Source organism: Bufo bufo, chromosome 5 (genome assembly GCF_905171765.1).
Source record: "Bufo bufo chromosome 5, aBufBuf1.1, whole genome shotgun sequence".
Lineage (NCBI taxonomy): Eukaryota > Metazoa > Chordata > Amphibia > Anura > Bufonidae > Bufo > Bufo bufo.
This window is the reverse complement of record NC_053393.1, coordinates 161,132,898-161,147,078: the sequence shown is the minus strand read 5'-3', so window position 1 is coordinate 161,147,078 and position 14,181 is coordinate 161,132,898. Positions and strand designations below refer to the sequence as shown.

The 14,181-nt window shown below is 42.3% G+C and overlaps 1 protein-coding gene across 1 annotated transcript in view; it reads right to left on the bottom strand.

Moving 5' to 3' along the window:
- CLUL1 (clusterin like 1) overlaps positions 1-14,181 on the bottom strand; it is a 105,972-nt gene that overhangs the window by 51,516 nt on the left and 40,275 nt on the right. Inside the window, exon 5 of the mRNA XM_040433904.1 lies at positions 2,344-2,492. Within this exon, the coding sequence (XP_040289838.1) occupies positions 2,344-2,492 (149 nt within the window). The remainder of the gene's footprint in view (positions 1-2,343; positions 2,493-14,181) is intronic.

The following is a 14,181-nucleotide window of genomic DNA, read 5'->3' as shown; positions in this document are numbered from 1 at the left end:
GTTCCTCGGGGAAGTCTGTGATTCTGGTGGTGGTGGACCGTTTTAGCAAAATGGTGCATTTTATCCCTTTTCCTGGTTTGCCCAATGCTAAGACGCTGGCGCAGGCATTTATTGACCACATTGTCAAATTGCATGGAATTCCTTCAGACATAGTCTCTGATAGGGGCACGCAGTTTGTTTCCAGATTCTGGAAGGCTTTCTGTTCTCGCTTGGGGGTTCGGTTGTCATTCTCTTCTCCTTTCCATCCGCAGTCGAATGGCCAGACAGAGCGCGTCAATCAGAATCTGGAGACATATCTGCGCTGTTTTGTGGCGGAGAATCAGGAGGATTGGTGTTCTTTTTTGTCCCTTGCTGAGTTTGCTTTAAATAACCGTCGTCAGGAGTCCTCTGATAAGTCACCATTTTTTGGTGCATATGGGTTCCATCCGCAGTTTGGGACTTTCTCGGGAGAGGGCTCTTCTGGTTTGCCTGATGAGGACAGATTCTCCTCGTCTTTGTCATCTATTTGGCAAAAGATTCAGGATAATCTAAAGAGCATGAGTGAGAGATATAAGCGTGTGGCGGATAAGAGACGTGTGCCTGGTCCGGACCTGAATGTTGGTGATCTGGTGTGGTTGTCTACCAAGAATATCAAATTGAAGGTTCCCTCCTGGAAGTTGGGTCCTAGGTTTATTGGGCCTTACAAGATCCTGTCTGTCATCAATCCTGTTGCCTACCGTCTTGATCTTCCTCAGACTTGGAAGATCCATAATGTTTTTCATAAGTCCTTATTGAAACCTTATGTTCAACCTATTGTACCCTCGCCTTTGCCTCCTCCTCCGATTATGGTTGATGGAAATCTTGAATTTCAGGTCTCTAGGATTGTGGATTCTCGTCTTGTCCGCGGTTCCCTCCAGTACCTCGTTCATTGGGAGGGTTATGGTCCTGAGGAGAGGATGTGGGTCCCAGTGACGGACATTAAGGCCTCTCGTCTCATCAGGGCTTTCCATAGGTCCCATCCTGAGAAGGTGGGCTCTGAGTGTCCGGAGTCCACTCCTAGAGGGAGGAGTACTGTCACAGCCAGACAGCTGAGAAGCGCTCACAGGAGCTTCTCAGATCCTCCTCCTTGAATTTCTTTGTTTTGGTTTAGTTTCTCATCTCGTTAGTCTATCTCAGCTGTCATGCAGTTGGACTGATTGCTACCCTTTAAGTTCCTCCCCATAATGCAGTAGTGTGCGGCTGATACTACTTCCTGGAGTGTGTGTGCATGCTGTTCCCAGTTCCCAGTCCTCAGTCGTCAGTCCTCTGCAAGATAAGTGCTGTTTATGTATTTATGATTTTGTCTTTTCTGGATCCAGGTGACCCTGGACCCGGTGGTCGTGTCCCTTCACTATTGTAGGGTCTTCAGGTAATAGATAGCCGAGGAACGTGGATATGCGGCCACCCACCTTTGGGGTGTTCGCATAGGCTGAGCAGTGAGGGAGAGCGGCAGGTCTATTGCAGGGGTCTCCCTTTGTTCCTTAGTTGTGGATCCAGAGAGACATTGTTTATATGGTATTGTCTTGTTTCCTGTACACCATCCGTGACAGTCAGTTATGCTCAGCTTCAGCAAGCCACTCGCATATAATTAATCCGTGGGGGGTCATGGTCCCAGACCCTCCACTCCGGACAACAAAGTGAATATTTAACGGCAGGGGTAACCACAGTAGCTAAGAATAGAGCCCCTTTTATAAACAGTATGAAAGCAAGCTAGTATGCAAGACTGCATGATGTGATCAATGCATACTCGGTCAGACACAGTTAAGTTATGACAACACAGTCCCACTCCCCAACCCACGCCCCCCAAAGAGGGAAGAGGGTGTCCACAGATGGTCCTGTCAGAGGAAGCACCCAAACTGAGCCCTAGGGGGTTAGTGGTTTTTAATTTAAAAATCCACCAGCACTCACGTTGGAGTATGCGCTTTCTTCTGAATTCACTGCCGAGGGCACTTACAAAGCTTCTCCGGTCTATCACACAACACACCTGAGGAATTGTAAGATGACTAAACCCCAATTAGTAAGGTAAGACCAATAGATTACCCATCATAAAGCCAAACTGTATGGGCATAAAAAGGTGCTGAACCAGTCACACCATATCCACATACTGATAACCCAAGTTCTAAAAACAAATAGTTAAATATAGCCACTTTCTAATGTGTAAAACTTAGGGTGGTTTTAACCTCCTCTAACAGACTATGCTAAAAGGGATTGTAGCTACCTTCCATAATTACCCCTTTGCTTCTTCACAATATATACACTGACATTTATGACAACTTCAATACATTTTCCAGTGTAACTGCAGGATACTTAGGTCATGTTCTTTACCTGGTTTTCTTCTTTAGTTTTCTTGAGAGATTTCAAAATACTTTCATGTTTCTCCTCATTTCTTTCCATGATCTTCTTCATTTGTTTTACACCCATCAAGGCTTTCTTTATCTCTTGTTCCACATATTCTTCTCCAAGTTTGGAAAGTGCTACACATGAAGAATAATTTACAGGGGTATTGTGTTTTCAGAAAATAATTCATTCTGCTAAGTATCATGACATCTTATACAATTTTGCAATATACTGTACTTTTTGTATTGATTCCTAAAGGATTTTAAGCCATAGGAGCCTTCATTGTTTACTTTGAGAGGATAAAAAACTGTCCTTGTTATCTAGTCCTGTGATACTCACACAGGTATATGGTTTGATACAATATAGAGCTCTATGCTGGCCAAAATGGTAGTATCCATTGGGGTAAAGCTTTTATTTGGAGAAGCTAAAAGCACACGTTTGAGCCATAACTCCCAACTTTTTGGACGATTAAAGAGTGACACTTATGGTACATTGTGTGAAAGATCAATTTTCCTATACATAGATCTATATACCGTACTTTAATAGTTTTCTGAATATAGAAATTACTAAAATTTCAACTGCATCAAATAATGGAAAAATATACAAAATAGGCTCAAATATACAGAGAGGAACCAGAGAAACACTTTATGGGTCAATATTATTAATGTAATAATGCAAATCTATTCCTCAGATGAAAAAGAGGGACATTTAAGGCGCAAAGAGGGACTGAGGGACTTGGGTTAAAAACAGGGACTATCCCTCCAAAAGAGGGACACTTTGGAGGTCTGGTTTGAGCACAGATTACACCTTCTTTTACTGTACTCAGTATGGTTATTTATTTATCTAGGTATTCATTTTATTACATGGAGCATATTTGAATTTCAGAGGATATAACATGCTTTAGACCAGGCATCCTCAAACAATGCCCCTCCAGCTGTTGTAAAACTACAACTCCCACAATGCCCTGCTGTAGGCTAATACCTGTAGGCTGTTCGGCATGCTGGGAGTTGTAGTTTTGCAACAGCTGGAGTGCCGCAGTTTGAGGATGCCTGCTTTAGACATTTATGTGAAGACACTCGCCATCATCTGCTCCCCCTTTTACTCTGTAGCGGTGAGCATGAAATTATAATATGAACAAATACTGATGGCTATGGATTTAGAACAGTACTATTACCTTTAATTTTCTTGCTGAGAGAAATATCCTCTAAATCAGTTGATGTTGGTGCACTTTGCTGGTATTTTAAACACAATAGATATATCATCAATGCAAGTAAGTATTTCATATTGGCCTCTGGAAAACAGACAAAATGATGATGCCCTTTACTTGTTGGTCTACATTACAGACATTCTGCATGCTTCTTTGCTTACTATAAAGTACCGTATGTATTACACATGCTACAGTCAGGTCCTTAACAAGTGGGAGGCACATATGCAAACTGTTGTAATTCCTACACCGTTCACCTGATTTGGATGTAAATACCCTCAAATTAAAGCTGACAGTCTGCAGTTAAAGCACAATCCATTGTGGTGTTGTATAGAGTCAAAAATTTTAGAATTGTGTCAATGTCCCAATATTTATGGACCTTACTGTATATATTGTCAGCCATATATTAAACGGACATTCAGTTCTACAAATTATTATTTTGCAACGTAGCAGTCTAAATATCTCATGTTTAAAGTTACAGTCTTAGTTAATACAACCATTCTCTCTCATTTAGAAATTTAAATATAGACTAATACTTGGGCTCAGTACAAGTAATACTATGGGCAAATGTACTAATTCTTCATGTTAACCATTGAGCAGTCTATCAGTATGTCTTACTGCATACCTCCAGTGAAAACCAAGCTCATGTACAAAGCTCCATTTTTGTATTTGTGCTGCAGACCTCCTCATTCAGAAACAGTAAATTATTATTGTCTGCCATGTTACAGGCTTTTAATGTCTAAAGTCTGTCTGTTTCCAAGGATGAGGCATGTTGAATTTCAATTGTCAATGTTTTTGCCTTGAGGGGAGATAAGCCACCACCAAAGATGTCTGGAAGAGGCTTATTCCCCTTTCCTAATTGCCAGTATACGCACAGTCTAAATGAATTGCTGTCAGTCAAGCAATTATAGAAGGTTTAGGGCGCCTTAAAGGGGTTGTCAAGTTTTTTTTATGCTGTTCTGTCTCGGTGGGTCCTTGCCTGTCTTCACTGCACCTCTGGTTCCTGTCGCCTGTCAACTTCTGCACAGATGGGGTCATATTCTCCACTGCAGCCAATGACTGACCTCAGCTGTTCTTAAACAGCTACTGCAGCCAGTGATTGACCTCAGTTGATCTTAAGCAGCTTGCGACCCAGCAGTGACATGCCGCTTGGGGATACAACACTGCTGAGGCCAGTTATTGGCTGCAACAGTGCGTGTGACTCTGACCATACGGAAGTTTAGAAGCTGAAGCCAGAAGTGCAGTAGAGACAACTGGAGAGCAGGTATGTATAGATCCCTTCACAGTTACTGCTGGGTGGAGGAAGGGGTTATTACCGGTAAAAGAAATCCTGGACAGCCTGGATGCAGCCAGGTGCATATCCTCAGAAGTCTCTCAGCAGATCACAGGAGGTGCACTGTAAGGCCTCATGCACACGACCGTTGTGTGTTTTGGGGTCCACAAATTGCGGATCCGCAAAACACGGATGGCTTCCGTGTGCGTTCCGCAATTTGCAGAACGGCACGGACAGCCATTGATATAACTGCCTATTCTTGTCCACGAAACGGACAAGAATAGGACAGGTTATATATTTTTTGCGGGGCCACAGAATGGAGAAACGGATGCGGATAGTACACGGAGTGCTGTCCGCATATTTTGCGGCCCCATTGAAGTGAATGGGTCCGCATCCGAGCCGCAAAAACTGTGGCTCGGATGCAGACCAAAACAACGGTCGTGTGCATGAAGCCTATCAGTGTAGTGTGTTATTTTCTTCAAGGTCGTGCAGGTCTGTCAATTTATACTCCATAGTTACAGAACTACATCAGGTTATAACTGTATATTTCACGTCTGCATTAAAAGTATTAATGTTTTTGTAAAACATTGCACACAATACAACATAAAAAACCTGTCAACTTTTAAACTCACATTTATTAATCAGTCTACAACAGTTTGTGATGCAAACTGAGCCCCCAAATTTGCAGAAATTCTGAATTCTAGACACACCCTTTTAGCAGGTGTAATTTATAGAAACTTGACTTCCAATGTGTGAAAGTATTAATTGGGAGGGAGGCTGCATTATTTGGTGGAGGAAACATATTCTGTCATCATTTTGAAATCTGCCATAATGAATTCAGCTCAGGTTTTTCCAATATGAAGGGGTTCATGTGATCTATCAATCTTGGGGGCAATGTACTCAAAAACACATGCCAGATCTAAAAAAGTGGGTGTGGTGTGGGTGGAGAAGGGGACAGGCCGGCAGACCCGCCTCATTTACCATTTTCTACATCTATTTCAGGCGTAGAAAGTGGTCTAAATGTAAGACAGCTTGGAAGCTGTCTTACATTTAGACCTGGCGGAGGATCTGTCGAAGTTATGGAGAGTCCGGCGCCTCTTCATAATTTCAGCGGAACCACCGCCAGGTTAGGGGTTAATAAATGTGCCCCAATGTGTTTGGAAATGGTCATGGTTTGGTGTGGTATTTGGGGGACTTGTATCATAGAGCTTTCTTCTCATTGATGGATCACTGTCAATGAAAAAAGTGTGAAGTACCTCCAGATGTTATAGGATACAATATTCCCATCTGTGCTTAATGACAACAGTGAGTTCCCACATTACTTTCAACAGGATGGCACACCTCTGCACTTTACTGTGGCTCTTCACAGATGGCTGGATGTGCAATCCCCTAAGTATGGATTGGACATAGAGGTCCAATAAAATGGCCCCCAAAGTCACTGGGGTTACCACTAGAGATGAGCGAATTTCTCAAAAATTCGAGTCGGTCAGTTCGCCGAATTTTCCAAAAAGATTCAATTCGATCCAAATTTATTTGTGGCGAATCGTGTTAAAAAATAGCTATTTCCTGGCTGCAGAGAGCCTGTATAGTGGTGTAGAACATTGTGCCTTGCAGTAACACGCATAAGGAGTCTGCTGTGGTAGTGAAACAATACTGTGATTCAGTATGAGACGCACATGACAGGCGTCGCTCTTAGAATCACTGCACACTTCTCTTATTTGGGCAGTTATGGTGCCAAAACTGACCAAATAACTCAAGTGTGAACTCAGCCTTACAAGTCGATGTTAGCGTCAAAAAGAAGCGCACTCCTTTTACACCCTTGTTCAGCTGATTCCTCATAGATGTCTGCAGAACCTGTTCTAATAAATGCTTATACAAGACATAGTGTTGAGGTGGCAGCATTATGAGGAGACCACAGAGTGGTAAAGTGGCAGCTGCATGAGACCACAGAGTGGTGAAATGGCAACAGCATGAGAAGACCACAGAGTGGTGAAGTGGCAGCAGCATGAGGAGACCATAGAGTGGCCCAGTGACATAGTGGAGTTGTGGCAGCAGCATGAAGAGACCACAAAGTGTAGAGGTGGCAGCAGCATGAGGAGATCACAGAGTGGCCCAGTGACATAGTGGTGAGGTGGCAGCAGCATGAGGAGACCACAGAGTGGCGAAGTGGCAGCAGCATGAGGAGACCACAGAGTGGTGATGTGGCAGCAGCATGAGAAGACCACAGAGTGGCCCAGAGACATAGTGTTGAGGTGGCAGCAACATGAGGAGACCACAGAGTGGTGAAGTGGCAGCAGCATGAGGAGACCATAGAGTGGCCCAGTGACATAGTGGAGATGTGGCAGCAGCATGAAGAGACCACAGAGTGGTGAAGTGGCAGCAGCATGAGGAGATCAAAGAGTGGCACAGTGACATAGTGGTGAGGTGGCAGCAGCATGAGGAGACCACAGAGTGGTGAAGTGGCAGCAGTATGAGGAGACCACAGAGTGGCCCAGTGACATAGTGGTGAGGTGGCATCAGCATGGAGAGACCACAGAGTGGCCTAGTGACATAGTGTTAATGTGGCAGCAGCATGAGGAGACCACAGAGTGGCCCAGAGACATAGTGTTGAGGTGGCAGCAGCATGAGGAGACCACAGAGTGGTGAGGTGGCAGCAAATGAGGAGACCACAGAGTGGCCCAGGGACAGAGTGGGTAGGTGGGGGGGCAATACCAGTATCATCTGAAGATTGTGGCTGACAGAAGGAGCACCTGGCAGCAGGTGTGGCATCAGGCGGGTGGCAGCATCCGAATAGTAGCTTGAGCAGGTAGCCAGAACAAACAGGTCTCTTTTGTCAAAGTGTTGGTGTGGCACCATGGATGATCTAGTCTGATGCATCAGGCATTGGTGTTTGAAACTCCTGGCTGATCCACACCTGATTTTCAAAAAGGTCAGTTTCTCTAGGCGAGTTCTCCTCGGGGTAACTCTGGCGCTCGCCACACTAAACACCCGCTCTAAACATACCACACTACTGGCCGGGCAGGAAAGCTTGTCCAGGGCAAACTCGGCCAGTTGCAGACACAAATCAAGTTTGGCTGCCCAGTAGTCCAGGGGATCTTCGATGTGGGATGGCAGGATGCATTCCAAGTATGCCACAACCTGCTGGTTCAGGTTCTGCCCTATGTCTACCTGCTGCTGCTGGTGAGTACTTTCTTCAGTAGGCGGGTGAAAAAAACTGCTCATCAGCGATTCTAGACTTAAGTTGCTGCTGATGGAGCTGGTACTGGTCCTGCCCCCCCCCCCCCAGCAGCCATGGCAGTGGAACGTGAGTGCAGAGGGCCCCCCCTGGTCAGACCTGCATGAGGATGGGAGATGGCGCACATAGGAAGCAGCCGACTGACTACAGTACATAGGATGTCTCGATAGTAGTTCAGTTTGTCCTTCCTCTCAGCGGGTGTGAAAAAGCCCCCCATTTGTACCTCGAGTTGCTTCGCACATCTGTTTTACCGGCTATTCGTGTGCTTTATGCAGACAAGCAATTTTACTTCCAGGAAGATGTCACACCACTCCACTATCACCAAGACATGAGAGCCTAGCACAATGATATTCTGCCAGGACTTTGGATAAGGCGAAGAGGTGGAATTCCCACCTCATTCCCCTGACTTGACAACCAAACAACCTCTTCCTGTGGGGAACTTTAAAGGATGTGGTATACTGTAGAAAACCAGTTCCACTGGCCGCACTACTGGAAGAAATTGAAATGGAGTGCAGAGCAATCCTTGTAGACACGGTAAGTAAAGTTGCAATATTTTGCTAAAATCTGAAAATTAGAAGTGTCTGAATGTCCGAAGTGGATTTGTTAAAAAAATTGTTGGTAATGCCGAAGTTGTGCGAGACTTCGTTAAATGCCTTCGATTTTCCTATCTGATTATTTAAAAACATTTAAAAATAGGAATCTGAAGTTGGCTTTGGTACTGGCTGGTACCTCTGTACTGGAGCCAACTTCGGATTTCTATTTTTAAATGTTTTTAAATACTCAGATAGGAATACCGTAGTCATTCAACCAAGTCTCGCGCAACTTCGGCCGAGATGAAGTTTGCCTACACGGAGCCCATACATTTTAATGCTCTACGGAAACAGCATTACCAACAAAGTTTTTAATGAATCAACTTCAGATCTATGGTCCAAAGCACGATTCGCTCAAGCCTACTTAAAGCTAGTTCTGCCAGGAATACAGATATTCTAAATTTCCTACTGGGATTATCTCTACAGCAAGTAGTTGAGGAGCCAACCCAGAAGGAGGCCATTTTAGGTTTAGTATTCTCAAATGGGAATTTGTAATCTGATATTACTGTAGGGGAAAGCTTGGGATCTAGTGATCACCAGTCAGTGGGGTTTACTATAAGTACAGTGACTGATTTACACCACACAAAAACAAAAGTTTTAGATTTTAGAAAAACTGACTTTTCTAAAATTAGATTAGTGGTATACGAGTCCCTATCAGATTGGAACATTTTCAATGGAGTCCAGGAGAAATGGGACTACTTAAAAGTGGCACTATTGAAGGCAACAGATAATTGCATTAGGCTTGTCAGTAAAAGCAAAAAAAGGAAGAGACCACTGTGGTACTCAACAGAAGTGGCCAAAATTATTAAAAACAAAAAGATAGCATTTAGTAATTATAAAAATAAAAAAAAAGATGAGGATGACAGCCAAATTTATAAGATTAGGCAGAGAGAGGCCAAACAAGTTATAAGAGCTTCTAAAGCACAGGCAGAAGAGAAATTAGCTCAGTCAGTGAAAAAAGGCGATAAGACATTCTTCAGATACATAAATGAAAAAAGGAAACTAAAACAAGGAATTAACAAATTAAAAACAAAAGAAGGAAGGTATATGGAAGAAGATAAAGAACTAGCTGACTGCCTCAATGAATACTTCTGTTCAGTTTTTACAAAGGAAAATGAAGGAAAAGGACCTGAGTTAGGAAGGAAGACTAATGAATATTTTGATGCATGTGTCTTTACAGAGGAAGAGGTTCTAAGTCAGCTGTCTAAAATTAATACAAATAAATCACAGGGGCCTGATGGGATACACCCAAAGCTATTAAAAGAGCTTAGCGGTGAACTAGCAAAACCATTAACAGATTTATTTAACCAATCACTGGTAACAGGAGTCGTCCCAGAAGATTGGAAATGAGCAAATGTGCCCATTCACAAGAAAGGTAGTAGAGAGGAATCGGGCAACCATAGGCCAGTAAGCCTGACATCAATAGTGGGGAAATTAATGGAAACCATACTTAAGGAGAGGATTGTGGAACATCTAAAATCCAATAGATTGAAAGATGAAAAACAGCATGGGTTTACTTCAGGGAGATCATGTCAAACTAATTTTATAGATTTTTTTGATTGGGTGACTAAAATAATAGATGGCGGAGGTGCAGTAGACATCGCTTATCTAGACTTTAGTAAGGCTTTTGATACTGCCCCACATAGAAGGCTTAGCAAAAAATTGCAGTCTTTGTGCTTGGACTCCCATATTGTTGATTGGATTAGGCAGTGGCTGAGGGACAGACAACAGAGGGTTGTAGTCAATGGAGTATATTCAGACCATGGTCTTGTTACCAGTGGGGTACCTCAGGGATCTGTTCTGGGACCCATATTGTTTAATATCTTTATCAGCGAAATTGCAGAAGGCCTCGATGGTAAGGTGTGACTTTTTGCTGATGACACAAAGATTTGTAACATGGTTGATGTTCCTGGAGGAATACACCAAATGTAAAAGGATTTAGGAAAACTAGAGGAATGGTCAAAAATCTGGCAACTAAAATGTAATGTTGATAAGTGCAAGATAATGCACCTGGGGCGTAAAAACCCAAGAGCAGAATATAAAATCAGTGATACAGTCCTAACCTCAGTATCTGAGGAAAGGGATTTAGGGGTCATTATTTCAGAAGACTTAAAGGTAGGCAGACAATGTCATAGAGCAGCAGGAAATGCTAGCAGAATGCTTGGGTGTATAGGGAGAGGCATTACCAGTAGAAAGAGGGAGGTGCTCATGCCGCTCTACAGAGCACTAGTGAGACCTCATTTGGAGTATTGTGCTCAGTACTGGAGACCATATCTCCAGAAGGATATTGATACTTTGGAGAGAGTTCAGAAAAAAGCTACTAAACTAGTACATGGATTGCAGGATAAAACTTACCAGGAAAGATTAAAGGACCTTAACATGTATAGCTTGGAAGAAAGATGAGACAGAGAGGATATGATAGAAACTTTTAAATACATAAAGGGAATCAACAAGATAAAAGAGGAGAGAATATTTAAAAGAAGAAAAACTGCTACAATAGGTCATAGTTTTAAATTAGAGGGGCAAAGGTTTAAAAGTAATATCAGGAAGTATTACTTTACTGAGAGAGTAGTGGATGCATGGAATAGCCTTCCTGCAGAAGTGGTAGCTGCAAATACAGTGAAGGAGTTTAAGCATGCATGGGATAGGCATAAGGCCATCCTTCATATAAGATAGGGCCAGGGGCTATCCATAGTACTCAGTATATTGGGCAAACTAGATGGGCCAAATGGTTCTTATCTGCCGAAACATTCTATGTTTCTATCTTTTATTGTCTATATAAATCTAGTAAGCTTTTAGGGCTCTTTCACACAAGCAAGTTTTCTGACCGGATGTGATGTATGTGAACGCATAGCATCTGAACTGTATCCTGACCAATTCATTTCAAAGGGTCTGTGTACATGCGTTTTTCACGCATCATCTTTGCGTTCAGGAAAAATCACAGCCTGTTCTATATTGTGCGTTTTTTACAAATCTCTCGTCCCATAGAAATGAATGGTGCTTGTGTGAAAAATGGAAGGCATCCGGATACAATATGTTTTTCACTTATGGTTGCAAGGGGATGTAGATTATTACTCTATCTTTACTTTAACCCTTTCCCGACCAGCGCCGTAATACTACAGCTCTGGCCGGGTCTTTAAAGATGGCGCCCGCTCCTGAGCGGAGCGGGTGCCATAGCCGCAGGTGGCTTGCTGTTTCTTATAGCAGACACCCGCAGCTAATGTCCACAACCGGCAGTAATGCCGATCGCGGACATTTAACCCCTCAGATGCCATGGTCAATCCTGACTACAACTTCTGCAGCAGCCCCTGTCTTTGTGAATGACAGGAGGCTGCTGCATAGTATTTCCTATGGAGCCCTTATAGGGCTCCATAGGAAACTAGCAATTTTTTTCATAGACTCTAATGCTAGTGCATTGGGGTCTATGAGAATAGCAATCTAATGATTGCTTGTTATAGTTCCCTATGGAAACTATAAAAAAGTAAAAAAAAATCAAATAAATTCAAACCACCCCCCTTTTACCAAAATACAAATAAAAGAACAAAAAAAATTAAAAAAATACACATCATGGGTGTCGCGATGTGCGAAAACACCCATAGTATGAAAATATATTCCCCATACGGCAAACAGCAAAACGGAAAAAAAACTTCAATATGGCCGATTCGCCCTTTTTGGTTGCTTCATTTTCTACAAAAATCTGATCAAAAAGTCATACACACCCCAGAATGGTATCAATGAAAAGGTAAGATCGCCCTGCAAAAAATGAGCCCCCACACAGCTCGGTACACATAAATACAAAAATTTTATAGGGGTCAAAATATGGCGATGAAAAAATAAAACTGATTTTTTTTTACCACTTTTTTAATTATTTTATCACTAGCAAAATGGAAGAAGAACTATACATGTAAGCTATCACCGGATTTGTACTGACCTGTAGAATAAAAGTAACTGCTCAGTTTTATCGTACATCGAACGTTGTAAATAAAAAAACCGTAAAATTGTGGTGGAATTGCTTTTTTTTTGCAATTTCACCCCATTTGGAATTTTTTTACACTTACCACTACAACATATGCAATTTTAAATGGTGGCGTTGGAAAGTACAACTTGTCCTGCAAAAGAACAAGCCCTCATATGTCTATGTGAACACACAAATAAAAAAGGTATGGCTCTGGGAAGGCAGGGAGCGCAAAACAAAAACGCAAAAACAAAAAAGAATCCGGGGAAGAAAGGGCTATGTCCGGGAAAAACGCATGCAATCTAGATAAGATTCAGACGGAACAAAAAACACACCTAATGCAATCAAAGACAAAACTGGGCAGCACGGTGGGTCAGTGATTAGTCCTGGGGTCCAAGGTTTGAATCTGACCAAGGACAATATTTACATGGAGTTTGTTTGCGTGGGTTTCCTCTTAGTACTCTGGGAATTTCGACTGGGGGCCTAGTTGGCAACAGGGTGAAGCTGTCTGTAAAGTGCCATGGAATATGTCAGCACCATATAAGTGAGCAACATAAATACCGTAAATACATTGAAATCGCCGGCAAAACCTTCAGTTTTTTTGAAAAAGGTCTTATACAGATATTTGTCATGTATATTTCATTACAAACAGTAATAATTTCAGTAATGTGAAAAAACACTCCTGTTGGTCCTGTTATAGGCTATGGCTGTATATCACATTTACACACATTGGGAGCATTTCTTGTGTTATGTGTTAACATGCACCACAAAGCAGGTATGAACAGAGTCTAACATAAACTGTTCAGTAATAAACTAAGAAGAAACATAATTCATAAAACTACAAATAAGTCACTTCCTGATTCCTCTATTGTGAGTTGTATTAAAATATTATTTTATGTATTAAGTAGAGAGAGTTTACATATGAGTCAGAACACAGAAATAATAACATGTAACAGCGTACAATACAATCACTGTCAATAAAAGCGCATACTGCAGTTATTCTAAAGAAAAATCAGTCCTATAGACATAAGATATAAAACCTTTTGTTCTTTAGCAATGGTGCAGATGTCCTCTTCACTGATCTTCAGTGCCTAATGTCTTGCAGAACAATTTATGTGATGACTTGGCTGTTAATCCAATTAACATAATCTCAAATGGACATCCATTCTGCCCTAGACTTTTAATCCCTCAGTTTATTTTAAAGAGAAAAGACTGTATACTGTATAAGCAGCATGTGTTTCCTCTAAACTGAACGCGGCACAGATTTATCCTACTGTTAACGAACATTTTGTTCTCAACTATCACCACCACCATTGTGAATTCACACAAACAAAAAATCCACAGTAGCTGAATGTGACATGTACTGTATTTTCCGCTTTATAATACACATTTTTTGGCCATGCATCATATAAAGCGAAAAGAACAATATTACATGGTCGGCACATCGCAGGCTGTGCTGCATAGGTATAGCGGCCTGCAATGTACCAGTGACGGGCGCTATCAGGGCAGTACTGACGGTACTGCACCTCAAGTGCCTGGTCAGAAGCTCTATCTCGGTGGAGTGGGGGC